Source organism: Bombina bombina, chromosome 2, assembly GCF_027579735.1.
Source record: "Bombina bombina isolate aBomBom1 chromosome 2, aBomBom1.pri, whole genome shotgun sequence".
In the NCBI taxonomy this organism is placed as follows: Eukaryota; Metazoa; Chordata; class Amphibia; order Anura; family Bombinatoridae; genus Bombina; species Bombina bombina.
The window spans coordinates 1,427,956,545-1,427,984,426 of NC_069500.1; the positions used below are offsets into that span (position 1 = coordinate 1,427,956,545).

General features: G+C 40.4%; 1 protein-coding gene across 1 annotated transcript in view; it reads right to left on the bottom strand.

Moving 5' to 3' along the window:
• The window catches only part of LOC128647598 (uncharacterized), a 386,767-nt gene that overhangs the window by 168,137 nt on the left and 190,748 nt on the right, over positions 1–27,882 (bottom strand). Inside the window, exon 4 of the mRNA XM_053700355.1 lies at positions 16,085–16,357. Within this exon, the coding sequence (XP_053556330.1) occupies positions 16,085–16,357 (273 nt within the window). The remainder of the gene's footprint in view (positions 1–16,084; positions 16,358–27,882) is intronic.

The window sequence follows — 27,882 nt, forward strand, 5'->3', positions numbered from 1 at the left end:
TGGGAGAGTTGTAGGAAGGGATGATATGTTGCAGGTAAGGAGATGGTGGTCAGAAAGAGGAAAAGGGGAGTTTGAGAAGTTTGAGAGAGTGCATCAATAGCTAAACATCAGGTCAAGGGAGTGACCGTCTTTGTGAGTGGGAGAATCAGTCCATTGTGACAGACCGAAAGAGGAAGTGAGTTGCAGAAGTTGTTTAGCAGATGAGGCAGTGGGATTGTTAATGGGGATGTTGAAGTCGCCAAGAATGAGGGCAGGGGTGTCTGAGGAAAGGAAATAAGGAAGCAAGGCAGCAAAGTGATCTAAAAATTGAGTTGGGGAGCCAGGGGGGCGGTATATGACTGCAACACGTATAGAGAGGGGAGAGAATAACCGAATCATGTGTGCTTCAAATGAAGAAAATGTGAGTGAAGAGAAGGGCTGTATTTGTTGGAAGGTGCAACGAGAGGAAAGTAAAATACCGACACCACCTCCTTGTCTATTGCCAGACCTAGGAGTGTGGCTGAAATGGAGACCCCCATGTGACAGTGCAGCAGTGGATGCTGTGTCTGAAGCAGAGAGCCAGGTTTCTGTAAGAGCCAGAAGGTTAAGAGAGTGGGAGATAAAGAGATCATGGATAGAAGTTAGCTTGTTGCAAACAGAGCGAGAGTTCCAGAGTGCACAAATGAAGGGGGAGGGGGTTTTAGATGTAAGAGGAATGCGATTAAGGTTACCAGAGTTTAGTTTTTGAAGTCTATTGAAAGGCACACAAGGATGTGAAAGGTTAGGAGGTTGTGAAGGACCAGGATTAGGGGAGATGTCGCCAGCAGCTAGTATGAGCAAGAGGGAGAGTGACGTGAGGTGAGAAGCAGATTTGCAGTAATGAGACTGTTGTTTAACTGAAGTGCAGGGGGGAGAGAGAGTATTTAGGAATAAGTAGAGTTCATGAGTACAAAAGAAAGGTGAGTATAAGAGAGATGGGCTAATGAACAGTGCAGGTGGAGAGGGAAAAGGAGTAACTGAGTAATGTAGTTTGTTGTAGAGACAAGAGGTGGCAAAAAGGAATATGAAGATATTGAGCATTATTCTGAAAGTGGGAACCAAGTAAACACATAAGACACAGTGTTACAGCAGCACTTGCAAAAGGATACAATGAGATACATAAAACAGTATTACAAGAGTACTTGCCTTGTGTCTTGCCCCTTGCCCAATCCTTATTCAATTCTTGTATAATTCTTAAAAATTAATGCCTCACTTATAAAATGTTCACTTTGAAAATGTGAACATATGCTATTGTTAAAAAGTACACAGCCCTGTTACCAATGCACAAACCCCTGTGCAATGCACATCCCCTAACTAGTCTGAAATATATACAGGTAGGGCAGTCAGCTGAGTCCACTAAATTTACTTAATTGCTAATCAAAGACAGTTGGTAAGGCCAATTGGAATGTTAGAGTCTGGTCAGGGTGAGATGAGTTAAGTAAACAGACAATAAAATTTGGAGGGGGTTAAAACTGTGACATAAGAAAACTATAAATTTTAGAGTTATAGCAAGTATTGATAAGGAGTGAGCATCACATGGCAATTAACTAGACATTAGAATTGAGACATTGGGAAAAATCATTTAAAAAAAATGCAGGACTTTATTTTAACAGACTAAATTCAATTGCTCAAACACAGAGGGATTTGTTGTAAAATGACAGAAATGCAGGGAATAGCAAGATATCAGTGCAGGGCCTGAGTTCACGTACCTGAAAGCAGAAGAGACAGTAGGTTAACTCAGCATTCCTTAGCAGATGTCAGTAGGCAGTTTGTTAGTTAGTAACCAGCAGTGTGGAGAGTATTGAGTGTAATTCTTGTATAATTCTTAAAAATTAATGCCTCACTTATAAAATGTTCACTTTGAAAATGTGAACATATGCTATTGTTAAAAAGTACACAGCCCTGTTACCAATGCACAAACCCCTGTGTATCTGTGAACCTCCCATCTCAGGGGTAGATTGAAAAGCTCAGACCAGGATGTGGTTCCGCTTCTGCTACTCTAGCCTGTGGTGCTCGGCTCTGAATAAGCAGTGTGCTGTGCCATGGAATCTCTGCTTTAATGGAGCTTGGCTGTGAGGGGCACTGCCCTTTGCAAAGATCCAGTGGATTTGTCATATTAGGCTCAGGGTACTGTCTAGCTATAGCGCGCACCTCCTTTAGGTCTTGGTACCCGTCTGCTTCACAGGGTAATATGTCTGATGTGTGATGCTCAGTCTCTCCCTCAGACCCACGTTATCGGTGTGTTCCATTTCAGGTCCACGGCAGCTCTCAGCTCCTAAATGAGTGCGTGATGGTGGGCATCTAAAGAGAGCAGTAAGCCCCGCATTGAATATATAATTTGTCTTTCCATAACGGAGCTTAGGGCTGAGATGATGTGTAATGAATGATTATCTGACAACAGCTACAGTGCATTCTCTAAGATGGCAGCTTACTCCATGTAGCATTCACATCAGCCCAATAAATCTTTGTGCCGCTGTGGTGTCTAATACTTTGTCTCAGTGATCTATAATGTTTGCCCTGTGTTCTAGGGCTCAATGAAGAGATACATGAGTGTAAAGAATCCTTAACTTGCTTATAATGATGGGTTATTTGATCAAGCAGCAGCAGCCCTATATAGACATGTCTTGCTGCTTCGGCTGTTGGCTCCGCCCCCCATTTTTTTTATTATTGCATTTTCCATACTGTCCCAACTTTTATGGAATTGTAGTTGTATATTAGGGCTGTGTTATATGGGGAAAAAAAAATCACAATTTTTTTATTTAATATTGTGCATTAAATGGAGACTTACTGAGTGGGCGCATAAGTTTGCAGACTGAATAGGTCACTCCCAGATTGACTAAAGAGCATCAGAAGTTAATACAATATTATGAAAAACTCCAGGTGACCAAATTAGCTAAAACCTCTAAACCTGTTATTACCCACTAATCCCAGGTAAAAGAACCAAAATGTATCAATGTGAGGTAGCGCCTTATGGCTGTTTGGTTGTAGGATAATACTATTTGTCAACCAATATAAAAAATGTATTCATATCAAAGCACTTTTAAATAATTAAATACATAATTGTAATATTCAGTGAAATAACATTACAAAAGACAAAAGGGTCAACATACATACAAAATATACATAAACTAGAGCTTCTAAAAGAACACAAAATATATATAAAATATATAGGGTCTGAAATATATAGGGCATGATTCTGAGTGACCACATCTGTAATAGCTACATATGGCAACCGATAGTGGTTGTGAAGTGGGAGGAAAATCTAATTTTACCCTATAATCTAATGTGGTTCTTGTATATCAACAATTGGTGCACACTCTGTATTACACTTCAAAGTAAAATAAGACGTATTGGGAAGTGTTCATTGGAGAATACAGATCACATGATCTGATTGTATACCACTTGATCGGACTATCTGACAGAGTCAGAGTTGCCAGAGTGAATACTTCTATGTTTGACCAAGATACAGTACTGTACTGTTTCATCTAACTGTGGCAATCAGTCTTGCATACTTGGGTGAGTGAACAAACCCAATACTTATTAAAATTCTAACCAGAGATTGTCACGCCACTCAATCTCAGCGGTGGCTCAGTGTTCTCCTTCCATGGCCGTTGTCATGGTTGTGGTGCTGCATGCTGTCTGCTTTCTCTGATGCTGCTCACAGGTCTGCTAGTGCAAACCTGCACCTATGTAAGTCTCACCTCAATTCCTATACCTTGCCCAAGTATAGGTTGTCTTGTGGTCCTGGGTGCTACTTTTATCTACGGTCTTTGTTGCTACTTTGGATTACTTTTTTGTTGCTAAAACCAGCTTACCTTTGACTAGTCTCTTGCTAAACCCCTGAACTGCTGGATTGCCTTATTGTTGCTGACCTCTGCCTGTCCATGACCATTCTACTGGTTAACCCCTGAACTGCTGGATTTCCTTATTGTTGCTGACCTCTGCCTGTCCCTGACCATTCTACTGGTCAACCCCTGAACTGCTGGATTGCCTTATTGTTGCTGACCTCTGCCTGTCCCTTACCATTCTACTGGTTAACCCCTGAACTGCTGGATTGTCTTTCTGTTGCTGAACTCTGTCTTCATTTGACCACTCTTCTGTTTGACCCTGTTCTACTGATTTCTGGACATCCTACTTGTTGCCGGACTCTGCTTGTCTCTGACCTTTCTCTGCCTTACCCTTATTGCCGTGAAGGTCTACCCTACCTACCGTGAGTACTGCTTAACTAATTTCTTATACTCTCACTTGTTCTGGGATATTTCATTATCCTTCCACTTAACGCCGGGATAAGAAAACTACTGGTCAAGTTTGGTGTGATAGGGAAATATTCCATGAGTATTATTTTATACTTAGGCCATGGACCCAAATGAGGTAGCAAGAGCAATCTCTTTTCAGGTACAAATGCTGGGTACCCATGCCACACACCTGCAAAGTCTGGATTCTAAATTAGAGGCTATTACCGCTATGCTCTCCTCACTTGTTGCAGAGAAAAACACTGCTCCTGTTGCCCCTACTACTAATCCAAACTGGCATGGAACAAGGAGACCTAACTGGAGCTATTTTCCTTGATTTTGCTAAGGCTTTTGACACAGTGGACCATGACATACTACTTCTCAAACTAAAAAACTATGGTATTGCTGATCGCCCATTAACCTGGTTTAAATCATATGTATCGGATCGATCACAATATGTCTCTGTTTCTAACAGTGACTCCCTCCCTCTCCCAGTCATGTGTGGTGTTCCCCAAGGTTCCATTCTCGGCCCCCTACTATTCACATTATTTATAAATGATTTGCCAAATGTCTGCAAATCCTCAACTGTACACATGTACGCAGACGACACGGTAATCTATGCAAACAAATCTGATCTGCCGCAGCTTGAAGCAGTGCTCCAAGACCAGTTCACAGAGGTAGAAAAGTGGATCTCGAAAAACAAACTCTTCATAAACACTAACAAAACTGTCACAATGATCTTTGGAACGGGACCTAAATTACAAAAATTACAAAATTCCCATCTTCGCATCAAAACAAAATCCAATTGCACGCTGACCGCAGTCCACTCTTTTAAATACTTAGGTATGTTGTTAGACCCCAATCTATCTTTTGGACTCCACATAGAAAAACTTGCCTCTAAACTTTATCCAACACTAGGTGCCCTGTACAGAAACAAATCTTGCCTCAGCCCTAGAGTAAAGGAAAAGATTGTACAGCAAATGCTGATACCTATCTTGGATTATGGGGACATAGTATATGCACCTGCTCCGCAAACTCACCTTAATAAACTAAATACATTATATAACTTGTTCTGCCGCTTTGTGCTACAATGTAACTACAGGACCCACCATTGTGACATGCTAAAAGAACTAAACTGGCTGTCGCTGGAATCCAGACGCACCCTCCATCTTTCCTGCCTTGTCTTTAAGAGCCTTTCTGGGAAGCTCCCACCCTACCTGAGCAGAATGCTCTCCCCTGCTATTCCCACCTCCTATAACCTCCGATCCAATAACAGCACATTATTTAGCTTGCCTCAATACAAAAAGAAAGCAGCTCGATCCTCCTTTTCCTACAGAGCGCCACAATTATGGAATGACCTACCTCACACTTTAAAAACTTCCCCAAGCCTAAAATCCTTTAAGAGATCCCTCTATACATATCTCAAAACAGAATGCTCCTGTCATGGTTGATTAAATATTTCGTACCTGCTCTATGTTAAATGTTTGCATATATTGTGTATTATTATTGTTTTTGTATTTTATTGTACCCTATTGTATCAATGCAATGTTTTGTGGTCCCAGGACATACTTGAAAATGAGAGAAATCTCAATGTATCCTTCCTGGTAAAATATTTTATAAATAAAATAAAATAATACTGCAACCTCCTCTCCTGCTTCTGGCAGCATACCACAGATACCATTGCCTAATAAGAATGATGTCACCACTGACTGTATGGGATTTCTCAACCAGTGCAGACTGCATTTCCGCAATCACCCTCATACCTTCCAGTCCCATCAGTCAAAGGTCATCTTTATTATTTCCTTATTGAAGGATAAGGCCCTAGCCTGGGTCTCTCCCCTATTGGAACAAAGTGCTCAATTCCTGAACGATGCTGATACCTTTATTTATGCACTATCTTCTGTGTTTGGGATCTCTGGTCGCACTTCTGCTGCAGAATACTCTCTCTTGGATCTCTGTCAGTGTAATAGATCTGTGGAACAATATGCCATTGATTTCTGCACCTTGGCACATGAGACAAGTCGGGATTGCAGTGCTCTCAGGGCAGCCTTCTGAAGGGGTCTACATGAACACATCCAGGATGAGCTCACTTATAAAGTCCCATTTGTATCTTCCCAGGACATGAATGGAAAACTGCCTTTAACACAAGATCAGGGCATTATGAGTACCTAGTAATGCATTTTGGCTTGTGCAATGCCCCTGCTGTCATTCAAGCTTTTGTTAATGATGTCTTCCGTGACCTCCTAAATCGTTCAGTTATCGTCTATTTGGATGACATCCTCATATTCTCCACCACCCTGGAGAATCATCATGAGCATGTAAAGCAGGTACTTCTTCGCCTCAGAGACAATTGTTCGGTAGCCAAGTTGGAGAAATGCGAATTTGATCAAGTCTAGATTCAGTTCCTTAGCTATGTCATCTCTAAAGAGGGTTTTGCTATGAATCCTACAAAATTAACCGCAGTTATGGAATGGCCTCAACCCACCACATTGAAAGAACTACAGAGCTTACCCTGATCTGCAATTCACCTTAGAGGTTGATGCCTCTGAAATAGGGGCTGGTACAGTGTTAACCCAAAGAGACCTCCAAATCACATAGAGTAGCTTTTTTTTTCTAAACGGTTTTCTCCTGCAGAGATGAATTATGATGTGGGAAATTGTGAACTCTTGGCCATCAAGATGGCTCTTACTGAATGGTGTCACTGGCTAGAGGACACTGCCATTCCCATCCAGATTTTTATGGATCACAAGAATCTGATGTACCTGGAAACTTCCCATCAACTCAATCCTTGACAGGTCAGGTGGGCCTTATTCTTTTCTTGTTTTAACTTCATAGTCTGTTATCTTCCTAGTAGGAATAACAATAAGGCTAACGCACAATCTAGTGATTCCTTGGAAATTCCTACCGAACACATAATTCCTCCCTCTTGTGTAGTTGCTCTATTCTCAAAAGACTGCAACATGCTCAGTAAAATAAACCTCCAGATGCTCCTGCGAGACCTGAGATCCTGTTTTGTACCTCCTGTTCTACGCACTCCTGTGCTATCCTGGTCTCATGATAGCAAGCTATCTGGACATCCTGATTTGACAAGAACATTAAATATGTTTAGTGGCCTACCATGAAGTTTGACTCTAAGGAGTATGTTAAATCCTGCCTGAGTTGTGCTGCTAATAAGACTCCCCAATCCTTGCCTCATGGTTTATTGCAGCCATTGTCCATTCCCAAACAACCTTGGACACACATAACCATGGATTTTTTTGTGGACCTCGCACCTTCTGGCCATCATAAGGTTATCTGGGTTGTGGTGGATCATTTTTCCAGACTTGCTCATGTTATACCATTAACTAAGCTACCCTCTGCCCAAGAATTAGACTCTTTTTCTTTTACATGTTGTTCATGTTAATATCGTTTCTGACAGAGGCCCTCTATTAATCTCTACTTTTTGGAAAGCCTTTTGCAAGTTGATTGGAACCACAGTTTCTTTGTCTTCTGGTTACCATCCCCAAACTAATGGGCTAACAGAGAGTGCTAATCAGGATCTTGAAGCCTATCTTAGAGCCTATGTCAATTCTCTACATACCAATTGGTCTGGATTGTTGCCACTAGACGAGTTGTTAAAGACCACTCACTGACACTCTTCTTTACAATGTTCACCATTTCAAGCCACAGCAGGCTATCAACCTTGTGTCTTTTCTCTTTCCACAGAGTCTACAGGAGTTCCTGCTGCAGAACGTCACTTTACTGACCTCACTACTCATTGGCAAAATATTTGCTCTCAGTTACATTCAGTTAGGACCTAGGTATAACGGCTCTTGCAAGGTTCTCAAAATACTTTATCCTGTTGCCTACAAAGTGGCTTTGCCTAGGACCTTGCGTATACACCCAGTCTTCCATATATCACTGCTCCAGCCTTACATCACGAACAGATAGACTCGACTCAGACCTCCTCCTCCTCCGCTATTAATTCATGGTGTAAAAAATAGAAAACAGGAATATATATGGAATATGATGGTTAGAATACAAACCCTATAGACCACTATTTCCTATTGGAGGCGCTAGTAATACTCATAACCAAACTGATCAGTAATGCACAATTAATATAGATAAGTACATATATAGATATATACAATATTATCCAATGAGGATAAAATGTGGAATAAATACCACAGGAAGAAATAGAACCAGTCCTTAGGTACAACATAGTCCAATGGAAGTCCTTGGTGTCTGGAAAACGTGGAAGGCTGCACTCTGACTTCACCCAATCAGATGATAGAACTCTACAGCAAAAAACAAAAAGGACAGAGGCGCCACATGTGCAGATCAATCAACCACCAAATGATCCAATCTTAGAGATACAGGGTGCTCACAAGTAAGGCGGCACTCAGATGTGCCAGTAGAAGCAGGCTGGTATTTAGCAGCAAACCAGCTGGCTGGTATAAGGCCGTCCTCACCACGATCAAATGCTGTATGATACAGCTATTTCCCTGGAACTGTGATGGAAGGAAATATGGAGAGAAGGGCAGTCTTGCCCCTAGGTAGCAGGAAGGGAAACTTAACACCAACCAAACCAGATGTATATGTATAAAAACATATATACATTTATTAAAAGCATACAGAGCAAAATTAAAATATATACCAAAGGTATATCACATCAATGATGGCAAGGTGTAAGATATCTCCCCTGTAAGATACAAGGAATATAATAGCAACACGTTTCTCGGGGGGCTCCCCGTTTCCTCAGGCTTGTATATCCTAATCAAACAAATGCCCTTTAAATAGGGCTTTAGCTACCACATGGTGCAATGACCCCTCCCCTTCCTTCATAACACTGCAACCAATAAAACCCTTCCTCTCCATACACACCCCATTGTAAATATAAGAATAAGTAGGTAGATAAAAAACACTATATAATTTATCTATAGTAGAAATTTGCGTATGTGTCAGAATAATATAGTCAAAAATGGACCCGCTTGTAAATAAAAATGCAATTGTGATTATATTTGCACCAAAGGATGAATATAAATATATTGAATGCGTAGGTGAACAAAGAAATACTTTGTAATAATAAATTGATTTAACTTACACTTTAGTACATTTTTTAAAAAACGATTGTGCCGAAAGATCGCTCACACCTAAAGTATCCTAAGTTTATTTGTGATTAGCAACATGTTGCCGTCTCTTTTGGGCGTATTCAAATGTAATAGCCAATCCCATAACTCAATCCGGGGGGCCCGACACTAAGATTATGTGTGATTGGGTGTTTGGACAAAGCGATATGACGTGTAAATTGGTCACATGTAACGCAGTGACGTGTATCGTTCATCAGACCAGTTAGTCGTGATTAACGTAATGACGTATAATAAGGGGCTAATAGGAGGCTTAGCAGACCAATCCCTTATGACAAAAACCAATGGAAATCTGACAAAATTAGAAAGAAATATGATTGGTCTAAATGGGAAATAGTAGTTAAATAACACAAGAAGACCTATATTTGTGAAAATAAATAGATCATAAATATCGGTAAATGCCGATCTAAAATAATGTAATTGGAAAATAGGGCTAATAACGATATAGCTATGTGAATAATAAACAATGAGTGACTATAAACATGTAAAAGTGTACCTAAGTGTAAAAAAAGTGAAATTGAGACGATAATAACATAATATGGTGAATAAACTACTATAGGTGCCAGGGATGTTGTGCGACGTGTGGTAACTAGATGTAGTAGGGCTAACCTAAACACTATGAAATAATAATAGTGAATAATATATATATATATATATATATATATATATATATATATATATATATATATATATATATATATATATATATATATATATATGTGTATATAATGTGGATCAGCTAACTGAAAAAAAGTGGTGTATCTATGAGATAATAATGAGATACGTGTGATAATAAAAGAGAATGGTGATTAATAAGGAAAATTATAATGGAGCAAATGGATGCGATGCATAAAGCGAGTGGGACAAGGGGAAGTGATTAAAATAATAATAATATGATAGGGCAGTCCTCAACACTATAATAGAGTGTGCATAAATGTGCATACAAATAAATATGTAGATGACTGAATAACATAAGCAATTGATGGAAAATATAATAACAATGGAGGAATGGAGAGTCCGGTGTACAATACATCAATAATAAACAAATAATGTATATACATCTGAGTGCCGCCTTACTTGTGAGTACCCTGTATCTCTAAGATTGGATCATTTGGTGGTTGATTGATCTGCACATGTGGCGCCTCTGTCCTTTTTGTTTTTTGCTGTATAATTCATGGTGAACCAGAGTATGAGGTCGCTAAAATCCTGGACTCCAGATTCAGGAGCAGGCAACTACAATACCTAGTGCACTGGAAGGGTTACTCTGAGGCGGATCATTCCTGGATTCCAGCCCTTGATGTTCATGCTCCATCTTTGGTCTCCAGGTTTCATGCTACTTATCCTTCCAAGTCAAGTTTGGTCCCTGAGGTACCCTTTATAAAGGGGGCTGTGTCACGCTGCTCTGTCTCAGCGGCGGCTCAGCGTTCCACTTCTATGGCTGTTGCCATGGTTACGGCAGTTGTTGTGGTGAGGATTTCACGCCGTTGTAACATACACTGTAGAATGTTGTATCAGAATTTAGATTTAACTACATACCTATTTTACATATGAATATGATTATGTCTCACAGTATGTTATGCTAAAGTTTTACTTAAGAAACTTACATATAACCTGAGTGAGTGAAGTTTAATTTTAGATATGATATTAAACAATATAACTCTTACAATATATTGTATATACATTTACCAGTAAAATGCATTAAGTAATAACATAGCAATATACTGCAGTAAGTGGAGATGTATATATACATGGAAGTTGATAACCGGTAAGAAATCAGTGTATTGTTTATACTGAAAAAGTAAGAGGAAATGTCCCAGATAAAACTTACGTCCACAGATCTGTAGGGAAAGGAGCAGAGTATTATAAGATAGCAATCTGTTATGGCAAAGTTTGTAAAGTTTGTCGAGTAGGAGTAAAACGCTCAGAGCTGCAGCATGGAGCACGGCTGATGAAGACACAGCGTTCTGGACTGCAGAGCGGAAATCGGGTGTCATCACAGGAGTCAGCTGAACTGACAGGCTGCAGGTAGAGAAGGAGAACGAGTGGAAATGCACAATTCCCAGCGGTCTAAAGCTCAGAAGGAGAAGTATGTAAAACGTCAATACCAAGGTATTGAACACTAGATGGCTCTTAAATAGTGAGTAAGGAAGGAATATGTAATTGATTCATAAAGATATATACACAGAATATGACAGCCGTCTGCTTCCTTTGATGCCGCTCACTAGTCTGCTGCCTATGTAAGTCTCACCTCACTTCCTATACCTTGCCCAAGTATAGGTTGTCTTGTTCTCCTGGGTGATACTTTAATCTACTGTCTTTGCTGCTACTTTGGATTGCTTTATTGTTGCTGAAACCTGCTTGCCTTTGACTACTCTCTTGCTTAACCCCTAAACTGCTGGAATGCCTTATTGTTGCTGACCTCTGTCTGTCCCCGACCATTCTACCGGTTAACACCTGAACTGCTGGATTGCCTTAATGTTGCTGACCTCTGTCCCCGACCATTCTACCGGTTAACACCTGAACTGCTGGATTGCCTTATTGTTGCTGAACTCTGCCTGCCTCTGAGCACTCTTCTGATTTTCCCTATTCTACTGATACCTGGATATCCTACTTGTTGCTGGACCCTGCTTGTCTCTGACTTTTCTCTGCTTTACCCTTATTGCCGTGAAGCTCTACCCTGCCTACCGTGAGTAATGCTTACCTCATTTACCTCTCTTGTTCTGGCATATTTCCTTATCCTTCCACTTGATGTCGAGATAAGAAGACTACTGGCCTAGTTTGGTCTGATAGGGAAATACCTCACGAGCATTACAGAGATTTTGGAACAGATCATATATTCTAATTATCAATTCCTTTTAGTCTTGCAATTTACTCATACAGAACTTGTGGTTTATTGAGATACAACAGCAGTATTTACCATTAGATTTATCTAATTTTTTCTATTAAAGTTAGTCACAAGATGAGCATATATGAGCTTACATATGAAAATATTTTTTGTCACATACAGACCCTACATTTTTTGTCACATACAGACAGATGACAAATCTGCAATCCACTAATCGTTGTTGTCCCCCCCCCCCCCCCGGGGGAATTCAGACCCTTTGCACAAATGTCACATCTGGGGGGGACGGGGACGACGACAATGATTAGTGGATGGCAGATTTCTCATCTGTCAATCAATTGATCAATATGGCGGACGGAGGAATGGCGCTTATTGTTATAGCATTAAAAGGTAAAAATCTCAGATCAGTATATACTACACATTTGATGAATGAAAGTCTCATTATTTTTTTAAATTCTATCCTATGACTTGAGTGAGTATGCTAAAGTTCACATTCACTTTAAATATAAAAAACAGTTTCTTCTATGTGAACAACATAGCAATGTAAAGTTTTACTAACAGCTTCAGGTTTAGCACAGTTGGTCCAGTGCACGAGCAATAACTGAGCTCCGCCAAGAAGTCTATAAGGAGATGAAGATAGAGCGGTTGTGATAACAAACATTCTGAAGTTAGCGAGGTTGAGTCCTTTGCTCGTGTGCTAACTTTTTACTTTCAACTTGTAAAACGCTTGCAAACCTGGGCATGCAAGAATTTTAACCTGAGCACATTTAGCACATTTAGCATACAAGCAGTGTGATACTTGTAATCTAGCCCTATTGCTTTTGGTTTGGGGAGCTGTCTTTTTTATTGTATGAAATGTACAATTATTATTTATTTTGCTGACTTTTGCTGTAAAATATGTGCTTCACCCCTTTCCATAAAATTGTATAGTCTAAGTCTGCTGAAAACTGTCTGACCTGGGTCTGTGCAATTAATTACATGATACAATTAATCACGTTATGAGGTTATGCAATATCTGAATCTCATGAGGGTGCAATTATTTATCAAAACAAACAAACTTTACAAAACTGCTTCCTTAACAAATGCTCCAGCCCAGCAGCAGCACTGATCAGTCCTCTAGGGAGGAGGAGGAGGAGCAGGAAGCGTCACATCAGTGTCACAGCACGTAACGCTACTGCCCCCATTTCACGTGCCTCCCTGCATGCCCTGCTACATATGTGTAACTCATAGGTAACTGTCCAGGAATACATGACCAATGTGTAAAGAACCTACGTGTAATATAACCACCAGTGTAATATAACCACTTTTGGTGTAACTTGGAGTACATTTTGCTGTACGTCTTTGTCTTTAACATCTAATATTGATCAAGGTGCTTAAGTGAACAAACAGAAATGTGTACTTAGGGACAATAAACACTTTGAGATGGTTATATAAAATGATAAATCGTATATATAAAAAAACCTTTGGAATACACTTTAATTATTTATTTTGTCCCCTTTGTCTGTAATTTCATTCTGAAATTGTGAGCTTTCCAGTTCCTGTTAAAAATGGAAATGCAGAGCTCTGTTATATTCCACACAGTCATTGGCCTCTATTTATCAAGCCGTCAACTTACTTGCATTCGACGGCACCAATATGCTCGCCTAAGATCACCTAACATCGATGCCACAGACCTGAATACGTTTTCCAAAGTTACCAAAAAAGCTGTCAAAAAGCCGAGCACCAAGTACGGGGCGATGAGCAGTGGACTGTTGTTAACTAACAGTCATCGATCTCGCTGCTCTTCAGCTTTTTCCCAGCTTTAATGGTATACTGTCACTAAACACTGCCACTATACTATACTGTTTTACCTGTAAAATAAAATATAAACAACCCCCCAATAGTAAAACCCACCATCCACACAACCAACCCCCCAAATAAAAAGCTATCTAAAAAACCTATGCTCCCTATTGCCCTGAAAAGGGCATTTGGATGGGCATTGCACTTAAAAGGGCATTTAGCTCTTTTGCAGGCCCAAGTCCTAATCTAAAACTAAAACCCACCCAATACACCATTAAAAAAATCCTAACACTAGCCCCATGAAGATTCACTTACCGGGAGATGTCTTCATCCAAGCTGGGCAAAGTGGTCCTCCAGACGGGAAGAAGTCTTCATCCAGACGGCATCTTCTATCTTCATCCTTTCGGCGCGGAGCGGGTCCATCTTCAAGACATCCGACGCAGAGCATCCTCTTCAAACGACATCTTCTTGCTGAATGAATATCACTTTAAGTGACGTCATCCAAGATGGCGTTCCTTCAATTCCGAATGGCTGATAGAATTCTATCAGCCAATCAGAATTAAGATAGATGTGGGGGGCTGGCGGTTTAGGGGTTAATACATTTATTCAGTTGCGGTGGGCTCCGAGAGCGGCAGAAGAGGGGTTAATACCTTTATGTAGGTGGTGGCGGTATAGGGGGTGGGAGATTAGGGGTTAATAAGTATACTGTAGGTGGCGGTGGGCTCCGGGAGTGGCGGTTTAGGGGTTAATAAGTTTATTTAGTTGCAGTGGGCTCCGGGAGCGGCAGGATAGGGGTTAATAAGTTTATTTAGCTGCGGCGGGGTCCGGGAGCGGTAGGATATGGGTTAATAACATTATGTAGGTTGCAGCGGTGTAGGGGGCGGCAGATTAGGGGTGTTTAGACTCGGGATACACATAACTTTTATTCTCCCATAGGAATCAATGGGATATCTGGCAGCATCGAACATAAGCTTTCTCTGCTTTCAGACTCCCATTGATTCCTATGGCATCCGCCACCTCCAGAGCGGCAGATTGAAAACCAGGTACGCTGAGCCGGAATAGCTGCGAGCGTACCTGGTAGTTATTTGAAAACTAGCAAATGTAGTCAGATAGTGCCAAATTTGCATTCGGAACATCTGTAGTGATGTAAGCATCGATCTGTGTCAGACTGAGACCGGCGGATCGTATGTTACGTAACAAATTTCTACTTTTGCCGGTCTGTAGCCTTTGATAAATAAGGCGAATCAAGCTCTCCACAATTACGCTGCGGAATTCCAGCGTATTTGCGGTTGACGGCTTGATAAATATAGGCCATTGGCTGCACACTCTAGTGACTTATTTAGAACTGTCCCTAATTTGCCACAGCAGAGAAAGTAGCCTAAGTTACAACATGGCGGCTCTCATTGTTTTATACACACTAAAACTTTACACTTATTTTGGCATTAAACAGCTAATGAACTTTAAAAAATAAATCTACATGTTATTCTCAGTCTAATATTTTCTTTGAATGCATCATTCTATCTAGCATTTATTTAGTGTATACTGTCCCTTTAATATTAAATGTAGGAACGCTTAGATGGCTCAGGAGTGTGCATGTGTCTTTAGTACTCTATAGTAGAAGTGTTTTGTAACATTGTATGTCTCAGTCTTAGATATTGTTGCAATCATTACTACTATGGAGTACTAAATATTTGTGCACGCTCCAAAGCTCCTATGAGCCTACCTACATCTACTCTTGAAGAAAGGATATCAAGACAACAAAGACAATTTATTGTTTAAAAATGCATAATCTATCTAAACCATAAAAGTTACATTTTGCTTTTACTGTAATTACAAGCTTATCTTACGCCCGTCCCCTTATATAATTATAATTACACTAACAAAATACACAGATCCCTAAACATCATTCCTATGTTTATTCTTACAGCTCTCTCTCTCAGTTACTACAAATGATTTATCAGCTGCTGTATTAATAAATAAATAAATGATCATTACCGTATATTAATATTCTGCTACAATGTTATATTATCAGCTTATTAGCTACAATGTTATATTATCAGCTTATTAGGTACAATTAAGTGACTTACCTGAATCTGTTTCTTCCATCAGTTTCTCTGCAGTGTACTTCATGTTGGCCTCATATAAAACCTGTATTGTCACCATCAGAGCATTCTCCTCTCCATAACTCTGTATTAAACAGGTTATTGTATCATAACAATGTGCCTCCTTCAGCTGCTTATGTGGGATAGCCACCTTCCCTCTAAACGTCATTGTCACTAACTTGTCTTTAAATCGCTTGAGATCCTCATCACTCAGGTTTATCAGAGTACGGAACAGAATAAATTTTCTTCTCTTCTCATCTGTAAATAGATGTGCAGAGTGACATAAACAGAAGATAAAATCAGTATATTTTCCTATAGTTGCCCTTTAATGACAAACCTGTAAAATTAGAGAGACAAACCAGAGTTCTCACTACAAGCTAAAGCTTTAATAATTATTTCCATAAAATCCTGTACTAAATGTTATAGACTTACATAACCGTTGACAATAGTTAGACATTGTTCCTTATTCAAATCCATATCTGAATCCATGAGTTTCCCCATCAAAACATTGTATATACAGTGGGTATTGAAAATAATCACCTTCCTTGAAAATAATTAAATTTTTGTTACTTTGCAGCTGGAAATAAAGACAGACACAGTTTTAGTTTATCCAGTTGTAATGTCTCCATTTAACATCCAAGTGAAAGATATAACACCAACATGTCAGGCAAAAATAAAGAAAATTCAAAAACAGAATCACTGAGTTGGAAAAAAGATCTCCTCCTTGCGTCAGTATTTCTTGGAACCAACTTTTGCTTTAATTACAGCTTTTAGCCTGTTAGGATATGTCTCTAATAACTTTACACATCTAGGCCCCAAGTTATCAAGGTCTGGCGGACCTGATCTGACACTGCAGATCAGGTCCGCCAGACCTCGCTGAATACGGCGAGCAATACGCTCGCCGTATTCAGCATTGCACCAGCAGCTCACAAGAGCTGCTGGTGCAACGCCGCCCCCTGCTGACTTGCGGCCAATGGGCCGCCAGCAGGGGGGTGTTAATCAACCCGATCGTACTCGATCGGGTTGGATTGTGGCGATGTGTGTCCGCCTACTCAGAGCAGGCGGACAGGTTATGGAGCAGCGGTCTTTGTGACCGCTGCCTCATAACTGCTGTTTCTGGCGAGCCTGCAGGCTCGCCAGAAACGCGGGGCATCAAGCTCCATTCAGAGCTTGATAGATATGCCCCCTAGACTGTGCAATATTTGCAGAACTGCTCCAGTTCCATCACATTTTATGGTGACCGTTTGTGGACTGCAGTCTTCAAGTCATGCCACAGATATTAAATGGGGTTTCTCTTTCAACTACTGTGTGGTATTTTTTTCTGTGTGCTTTGGGTCAGTCATGTTGGAAGGTAAACCTTCTTCCAATGGACAACTTCCTGGTAGAGGGCAACATATTGTGTTATATCTTTCACTTGGATGTTATAAGTTGCACTGAGTAATTGCAACTGGATAAACACAAACTGTGTCTGTCTTTATTTCAGGCTGCAAAGCAACAAAATGTGATTATTTTTTAACGGGGGTGATTCACTTCAATACCCACTGTAAAACCTTGGCTAATTCTTGTTTTCCCTTTATAAGTCATTCCAACCTATTTCAGTGCCTAAATAATCACATTTTTTATCATTACAAGTTGAAAGCAAATGTGATTGATTGAACGCAATTAAATTTAACAAGTGTTAGCATAGCGTAACAGAGTTCTGTTTTGTGAAACAAAAAAGTGTAGCAAAACACATCAAAAATACATTGAAAAGTACAGTTACACTCATAATAACACTATTATTTAAAAAAATTGCATAAAAAAGTTAAAAGTTCTTAAAGATATGAGGTCTCAGGAGCTAGAATTAAAAAGTCTGCAAAGGGCTTTAACATAGAGATATATATACATAAAAACATAATTTATGCTTACCTGATAAATTTATTTATTTCCGGATATGGTGAGTCCATGGAATCATCAATTACTAGTAGGAATATCACTCCTGGCCAGCAGGAGGAGACAAAGAGCACTACATCAAAGCTGCTATATATGTAACTTCCCTTACCCACAACCTTCAGTCATTCAGTGTAAGGAAAAATGGAAAAAGAAGATAACACAAAAGTGTAGAGGTGCCTGAAGTTTTAGAAACAATATTCACCAGGGAGATAGGAAAACAGCACACCTTTGTCTCTCTTTCTCTTCTTCAATGGGGCAAGGAATAAAGGACTTGCCAGGTCCCAAACAATCCAAGAACAAATGTATTCCAGCCACCAAATTTCTTTAAAAGAAAATAAAGGTTCTTTTAAATAAATTTGGTGGCTGGAATACATTTGTTCTTGTTTTAGAAAAAATAACTATCTTAAATAAAGGGTGGGCCGTGGACTCACCATAAACAAATTTATCAGGTAAGCATAAATTATGTTTTCTTTCCTAAGATATGGTGAGTCCACAGAATCATCAATTACTAGTGGGAATCAATACCCAAGCTAGAGGACACAGATAATAAGGGAGGGACAAAACAGGTAACCTAAACAGAAGGCACCACTGCTTGAAGAACCCTTCTCCCATAAGAAGCCTCAGCTGAGGCAAAAGTATCAAATTTATAAAACTTTGAAAAAGTATGCAAAGAGGACCAAGTTGCAGCCTTGTGAAACTGTTTCACAGACACTTCATTTTTAAATGTCCAGGAAGAAGAAACAGCCCTCGTGGAATGAGCAGTGATTCTCTTAGGAGGTTGCTGTCCAGCAGTCTCATAGGCCAAACAAATAATACTCCTTAGCCAAAGAGAAAGAGAAGTAGCCTTAGCTTTCTGACCCTTGTGCTTCCCATAAAAACAAACAAACAAAGCAGAAGACTGATGAAAGTCCTTAGTCGCCTGAAGATAGAACTTCAATGCATGCACAACATCTAGGTTGTGCAATAAACGCTCCTTAGGAGAAAAAGGATTAGGACACAAAGAAGGAACCACAATCTCCTGATTAATATTATTGTTTGAAACAAAACCCTCCAAGATAACATCTTGATATCTAAGGAATCTAAGGAATGCATAGGTTCAAAACAGAGCCCGCTGTAAAACTCTAAGAACAAAGTTAAGACTCGAGGGAGGAGTAACGGGCTTAAACACAGGCCTAATCCTAACCAAAGCCTGACAAAAAGATAGCACGTCTGGTGCATCCGCCAAACGCTTATGCAATGTCAGTATATTTATAAGAATCTTAGCAGTACTCTCCAAATAATATGTCAGTATATGGCAGGGTTATAACACAATATATTTAATAATGATACTTTAAAATAAAAACCCAATAAGATATGCATATACCAAAAACCATAAAATTAATATAAATTCCTGAATTCTTAATTATTAGTTAATATCTATGAACACATTGAAATATATTTGTAGGAACCAGAATATGAATCAATATTATACGTGTTTAAAAACTATTAAAATATGCTATGCAGAGTTCATACAAGTTTACCTTATTCACAATAGAATTTCATTCAGTTAACACAATGAGATTCCAAGATATTTTATTGCTATCATTCAAGCAATACAATTTTAACAGTGCTTAGTTAAACAATAGGACAGTATATATACTCTAATTGAAACACCAGAAATTATATATATATTATTTGTGCCAACAATCAAACTCTGAGTTATAACTCTATATTTGCACAGATAAGCAACTTAGCATTAAGGATATATGTTTAACAATACATAGACTATGAATAAAAACTAAAATACAAACTGCTCTTTTAAATCTCTCAACTATACTTTAAACTGCAGTGACTATGCATATATTTTATTTAAAATTATCACATGTAATTGCATTTTTTTTATATACTTTACCCAGATAAACAATCGATATCCAATATTTCTCAAACAGGAACAATCTCACCTCAGAACACCAAAATTGGGGATATCTGCATATGGAGATCAAAAAGTAGCTGTTGCTTATAACTGCAGGGTTCAGCCAAATGGTTTACCAGTCAAAGTTAAACAGCCAGCCTCCTTTCTCTCTCAATGCTTGGGGTTAAATCATCTGATTTCACCCCTCCCCTTTTTTGATTAGTACCCATCATTGGTGAGATTGGAAACGCCCCACGGAAGCTTGTCTCGGATTGGATATCTGGGATATCTGATTGGATTGGCCATGGGAAATTTCATTTTTAACAGCCAAAAGGCCTTCTGGCTGTAATTCTTGTATCACAACACCGGGGAGCAGCATGACAACAACATAGCAATACATTATAATCATTTCTAACATTTAAACATATTTCTTTAAAATGTGTAATAAATGCCATAATTTTCTTACATTAATAAGTTATACAGGGAGTGCAGAATTATTAGGCAAATGAGTATTTTGACCAAATCATCCTCTTTATGCATGTTGTCTTACTCCAAGCTGTATAGGCTCGAAAGCCTACTACCAATTAAGCATATTAGGTGATGTGCATCTCTGTAATGAGAAGGGGTGTGGTCTAATGGCATCAACACGCTATATCAGGTGTGCATAATTATTAGTCAACTTCCTTTCCTTTGGCAAAATGGGTCAAAAGAAGGACTTGACAGGCTCAGAAAAGTCAAAAATAGTGAGATATCTTGCAGAGGGATGCAGCACTCTTAAAATTGCAAAGCTTCTGAAGCGTGATCATCGAACAATCAAGCGTTTCATTCAAAATACTCAACAGGGTCGCAAGAAGCGTGTGGAAAAACCAAGGCGCAAAATAACTGCCCATGAACTGAGAAAAGTCAAGCGTGCAGCTGCCAAGATGCCACTTGCCACCAGTTTGGCCATATTTCAGAGCTGCAACATCACTGGAGTGCCCAAAAGCACAAGGTGTGCAATACTCAGAGACATGGCCAAGGTAAGAAAGGCTGAAAGACGACCACCACTGAACAAGACACACAAGCTGAAACGTCAAGACTGGGCCAAGAAATATCTCAAGACTGATTTTTCTAAGGTTTTATGGACTGATGAAATGAGAGTGAGTCTTGATGGGCCAGATGGATGGGCCCGTGGCTGGATTGGTAAAGGGCAGAGAGCTCCAGTCCGACTCAGACGTCAGCAAGGTGGAGGTGGAGTACTGGTTTGGGCTGGTATCATCAAAGATGAGCTTGTGGGGCCTTTTCGGGTTGAGAATGGAGTCAAGCTCAACTCCCAGTCCTACTGCCAGTTTCTGGAAGACACCTTCTTCAAGCAGTAGTACAGGAAGAAGTCTGCATCCTTCAAGAAAAACATGATTTTCATGCAGGACAATGCTCCATCACACGCGTCCAAGTACTCCACAGCGTGGCTGGCAAGAAAGGGTATAAAAGAAGAAAATCTAATGACATGGCCTCCTTGTTCACCTGATCTGAACCCCATTGAGAACCTGTGGTCCATCATCAAATGTGAGATTTACAAGGAGGGAAAACAGTACACCTCTCTGAACAGTGTCTGGGAGGCTGTGGTTGCTGCTGCACGCAATGTTGATGGTGAACAGATCAAAACACTGACAGAATCCATGGATGGCAGGATTTTGAGTGTCCTTGCAAAGAAAGGTGGCTATATTGGTCACTGATTTGTTTTTGTTTTGTTTTTGAATGTCAGAAATGTATATTTGTGAATGTTGAGATGTTATATTGGTTTCACTGGTAAAAATAAATAATTGAAATGGGTATATATTTGTTTTTTGTTAAGTTGCCTAATAATTATGCACAGTAATAGTCACCTGCACACACAGATATCCCCCTAAAATAGCTATAACTAAAAACAAACTAAAAACTACTTCCAAAACTATTCAGCTTTGATATTAATGAGTTTTTTGGGTTCATTGAGAACATGGTTGTTGTTCAATAATAAAATTAATCCTCAAAAATACAACTTGCCTAATAATTCTGCACTCCCTGTATGTTCATTTGTACTGGGCTAGATCACAATATTTTTTCTGATTATTTTGATATGAAATATAGTATGTTTTTAAAATTATATTATATCAAAGCAATTATACTGCTAATTATTCCAAAATTGATAGCATTTAAAATCCTTATATATATATATATATATATATATATATATATATATATATATTTTTTTTTTTTTTTCATACAAATACAGCATGCTTCACATTCAGTGTATTTCTTCCTGAATATATAAATTGATGCCCATGACCAATTGTTGCCTGCAACACAAAAAAATAATTGTTAGAGATGATTAAACATTCATATATCTATTTGCATTGTTTATCAATCTCAGCAAATGTTTATCTAATATGAACGCTATCTGTCACTGCTTCTTATGTCCACAATTATCTACATTCATATGCTTAAAAACACAGAGGCTAAGACATTTTATGCTTTTTGTTTGAAGTATGTTTTACTGGAATCTAAGTGCAAGTTATTTTAATCAGTGATATTTGAAATAATAATGCAAGCCATGTGCTTTCACTGTGTGTTACCTTCCCCCAGCCGTATGTCTTCAGTACGTAAATTCAAGTGTCAGAGATTCAGTGAGCCATTGTGTTGTTATCACATGTGCCTGTTAGCATATGTTTGTTTTCAAGTCACAAAGATTTGGGTAAGATATTTCAGAGGGCTTCTTAGCAATATTTTCCATTCAAAACACAGACTATTGACTCCAAATAACCAAGGGGTTTCTTGTAACTTAAATACTATGCTTATCTTTTAATTAGGATAAACATGTCTTCACCCAGCCAAAACCATTTGGCAAGGGGGGGTTGTTTTATAGTGGAATAGAACTGTTGTATCCAAAATTTATGAGACACAATATAGATGGCTTCAGAGCAGAAATAGGGGTCAGCGATCATCTGATAGGGATTTTAAATTCACGCCTCAGTGAGACATCCTTTGGAAAAATATTGATGGGTATTGGCAGCGTTTATTAAGTTCTGGTCTGATGTATGGTACAGTAGATGCTGAGGTAGAACCATTCTTCTACCAGTCATCAGTTCAAAAGGTGACATTTTGGTAGCACTACTTGGAGTTGCTCTTAATGCCATTAAGACAAGAGGAAGTTTTACATCCCAGTCTTTACCCGTTTCACTCACAAACTTTTTGAGGATTCTAACAATGGACTGGTTATAACGCTCTACACCTCCACTTGAGGCAGCTCTATAAGCAATATCGAGCATTCTTTTTACCCCTAATATTTTCCACATTTTGGTCATCATTTCGCTAGTGAAGTGGGTTCCCCAATCTGACTCAATTCCTTTTGGCAAACCAAATCTGGAAAAAACATGATTGATGAGCAATGCTGTGCATGTTTCAGCACTATTGTTAGATGCACTGATGCACTCTACCCATTTAGTGAACAGGCATGTCACGGTTAACATGTATTTGTTACCTCTTGATGACCTTGTTACTGGACCAATAAAATCAATTTGTATATCTGACCATGGCATTACCATCCCCCTTTTCTGCAATGGCGCTCTATGCGTTGGCACAGTGGGTTGGAACTGTGGACAGATTAGACACCCTTGACAGTAGGTTTGAACATCTTTCAACATGTGTGGTCAAAAGGCATAATCACGCAATATTTCATACGTCAGTTTGGCACCACGATGACCAGATGTGGAAGCATCATGGGCATGTTGAAGCATTAGACCTCTGAACTTGGTGGGTACTACCCATTGCTGGATGCCAATTTTGGAGGTTCTAATTAACAAACCATCCTGTAACTTGAATTGTGTTCTGGATTTCTTTGCCAATACAGTCATCTTTTGAGATGGGGTTGCTTTCAGGATCTTCTATGTGTTTATAGATGATGCCTACAATGGGGTCTTCTTTTTGACTAGTGATCAGGTCCTCACTAGAAGAATCCTGACTCCATTGTACCAAGTTAGGCTCACTCTGTTGTTTTGCCTGGTTTCTGGTAATGGCTTCTACCTGAATTGCACCCATTAAGTGGTCAATATTAAGGAGTTCTCCAGTTATGGCTCCCTTTTTGGCTAATGAATCCGCAAGATCATTGCCTTCCTTATCAGGACCTTGAATTTTAGAATGACCCTTGGTCTTTTTCCAGTGTATTGTCAAATCATTGGATACCACCAGATTATCAATCTTGCAGAACAACTTGCCATGCTTGACCGGTTTGTTATTGCTTTTCTGCATGCCATTTCTTTTCCAAGTTGGCAGGTATTCAACAAAACTGTCACGCACATAATTTGAGTCAGTTATGATCACTTCACAAATTCATGAATACCATGTTCAATAGCCATTTCAATGTTTTTTAGAACAGCAGTTAGTTCTTCAACTTGACTGGATCTTGGTCCAATGTTGAAACCTATAGATCTATTTGGGAATCCATTTGCCCAAGTTATACCAATGCCAGCGACTAATCTGTGCTCATTATCAATAGTGGCATGGTAAGAACAACCATCAACATAAACCCAAGGTAATGTTTGACAATTGTCCTCATTGTACATTTTATATGGGGAAAGCAATTGTTCCTTCAGAAAATCATCTTCTGATAATTCTTCCCCAGGATCCTTAGCAGTACAGTCGTGTGCTCAGCATGCCCCTGTATGACTGGATTCTTCTTATTCTGCTTGTAGCGAATTTCTAAAGGCCAGCCTTGTAAGGAAAGAGTCCACGCTGTTATGCGGCTATTTGCCCTTTTTAGGGCTAGAACATCAGGGGTTTTTTTTTTGCCTGTGTAATATTGACTGTGAAACATCAGTCTGCTAGTGTAATCTAATTGCAGTTACCTGCCTGCAGTGCCACCACTCATATCTGTTGTAACAGTAGTGTAAATTAAAAAAAAAAAAACTTTTTTGACTGTGAAACATCAGTCTGCTAGTGTAATCTAATTGCAGTTGCCTGCCTGCCAGCGTGTGTGCCAGGCCCACTTGCCAACTAGTGCCACCACTCATATCTGTTGTAACAGTAGTGTAATTTTTTTTAAAAAAACTTTTTTGACTGTGAAACATCAGTCTGCTAGTGTAATCTAATTGCAGTTGCCTGCCAGCGTGTGTGCCAGGACCACTTGCCAACTAGTGCCACCACTCATATCTGTTGTAACAGTAGTGTAAATTTAAAAAAAAAAACACTTTTTTGACTGTGAAACATCAGTCTGCTAGTGTAATCTAATAGCAGTTGCCTGCCTGCCAGCGTGTGTGCCTGGCCCACTTGCCAACTAGTGCCACCACTCATATCTGTTGTAACAGTAGTGTAAATTAAAAAAAAAAAAACTTTTTTGACTGTGAAACATTAGTCTGCTAGTGTAATCTAATTGCAGTTGCCTGCCTGCCAGCGTGTGTGCCAGGCTCACTTGCCAATTGCCAACTAGTGCCACCACTCATATCTGTTGTAACATTAGTATACATTTAAAAAAAAAAAAAAAACTTTTTTGACTGTGAAACATCAGTCTGCTAGTGTAATCTAAAAGCAGTTGCCTGCCTGCCAGCGTGTGTGCCAGGCCCACTTGCTAAGTGCCACCACTCATATCTGTTGTAACAGTAGGGTAAATTTAAAAAAAAAAAACTTTTTTGACTGTGAAACATCAGTCTGCTAGTGTAATCTAATTGCAGTTGCCTGCCTGCCAGCGTGTGTGCCAGGCCCACTTGCCAACTAGTGCCACCACTCATATCTGTTGTAACAGTAGTGTAAATTTAAAAAAAAAAAACTTTTTTGACTGTGAAACATCAGTCTGCTAGTGTAATCTAATTGCAGTTGCCTGCCTGCCAGCGTGTGTGCCAGGCTCACAGCGTATACTGTGCCCACTTGCCCAGTGGCACCACTCATATCTTGTTTAATAGTAGTGTAAATGTACATTTAAAAAAAAATGACAGGCAGAGGCAGGCCACCCCGCAGGTGCCGTCGTGGTCGTGGTGCTGTGATTCCCTTTGGCCATAGAATAATGCCCAGTGTTCAGAGGCCACGTCCCATGAACTCGAAAAGTTCTGAGGAGGACATAGTTGACTTTTTAACACAGGACACCCAATCTTCTATAGCTTCCACTCCTAACCTTGACGCACCATCCTCCAGCTTATCTTCGGGCACCTCTCAAGTTACCACTCGCCCGCCTGCTGCCACCACCAACACTAGCACCACAGCCGCTTCACTTGATCTGTCAGAGGAGTTTTTTACACATCCGTTGGAAGAAATGAGTGATGCGCAATCATCATTGACAGAGGATGTAGATAACAGTGATATGTCTCAGTCAGGCAGCATTACAGACATGGACGTACAGTGTGATGATGATGATGTTGTACCCGCTGCTGCTTCCTTTGTTGATTTGTCAGATACAAGTGAAGCGGTTGATGATGACGATGCGTCCGTGGATGTCACGTGGGTGCCCGCTAGAAGAGAAGAAGAACAGGGGGAAAGTTCAGATGGGGAGACAGAGAGGAGGAGGAGGAGATGAGTTGGAAGCAGGGGGAGGTCGTTGCAAGGAGCTAGTGGCACAGTCAGACAGCATGCATCGGCACCCGGGGTCAGCCAGACAGCACGCCAATCAACGCATGCTGTTGCCACCACCAGAATGCTGTCATCGCAGAGCTGCCTCTGACAACAGCGATGCCATTTGCAACCTGTGCCAAAAGAAACTGAGTCGTGGGAAGTGCAACACCCACCTAGGTACAACTGCTTTGCGAAGGCACATGACAAACGCCTATGGGATCAACCCATGAGTAGAAGCAGCGCACAAACTGAAAGCCGACATCCTCCTCCTGGTCCAGCATCTTCAGCCACGTCAACCACTGCTGTCCTCCTTGCCCCCTCTCAACCATCCGCCACTCCGTCTCTCTTCCGGAGAAGTTCCTGCTCATCTGCCCACAGTCAGGTGTCTGTCAAGGACATGTTTGAGCATAAGAAGCCAATGTCACAAAGTCACCCCCTTGCCCGGCGTCTGACAGGTGGCTTGTCTGAACTCTTAGCCCGCCAGCTGTTACCATACAAGCTGGTGGAGTCTGAGGCGTTCAAAAAATCTGTAGCTATTGGGACACCGCAGTGGAAGGTACCCGGCCGAAATGTCTTTTCACAAAAGGCAATCCCCAACCTGTACTCGATTGTGCGGATGGAAGTAATGGCATGTCTGGCACACAGTGTTGGGGCAAGGGTCCATATGACCACTGATAGCTGGTCTGCAAAGTATGGTCAGGGCAGGTATATCACCTACACTGTGCATTGGGTAAACCTGCTGACGGCTGCCAAGCATGGCTCTGCAGAGGATGAGTTGGTGATACCGCCACGACTTGCAGGCAGGCCTGCTGCCACCTCCTCTACTCCTCCTACTCCATCCTCTTCCATAACCTCCTCGGCTGAGTCCTCTTCTGCTGCTGCATCTTGCTCTACATCAACGGCACCCCCCCAGCTCCGCAGGTACTATTTCACATCCCGGATATGGCAGTGTCACGCCGTCTTGGGGTTGACTTGCATGAAAGCAGAGAGTCACAACGGACCAGCACTCCTGTCAGCCCTGAACGCACAGGTGGATCAGTAGCTGACTCCGCACCAACTGGAGATCGGCAAAGTGGTTTCTGACAACGGAAGTAATTTGGTGGCGGCATTGAAATTGAGCAAGTTGAAACATGTGCCTTGCATGGCACATGTGTGTAATCTGATCGTACAACGCTTTGTGCATAAGTACCCAGGCTTACAGGATGTCCTTAAGCAGGCCAGGAAGGTGTGTGGCCATTTGAGGCGTTCCTACACGGCCATGGCGCACTTTTCCGATATCCAGCGGCGAAACAACATGCCAGTGAGGCGCTTGATTTGCGACAGCCCGACACGTTGGAATTCAACACTCCTAATGTTCGACCGCCTACTCCAACAAGAAAAAGCCGTTAACGAGTATTTGTATGACCGG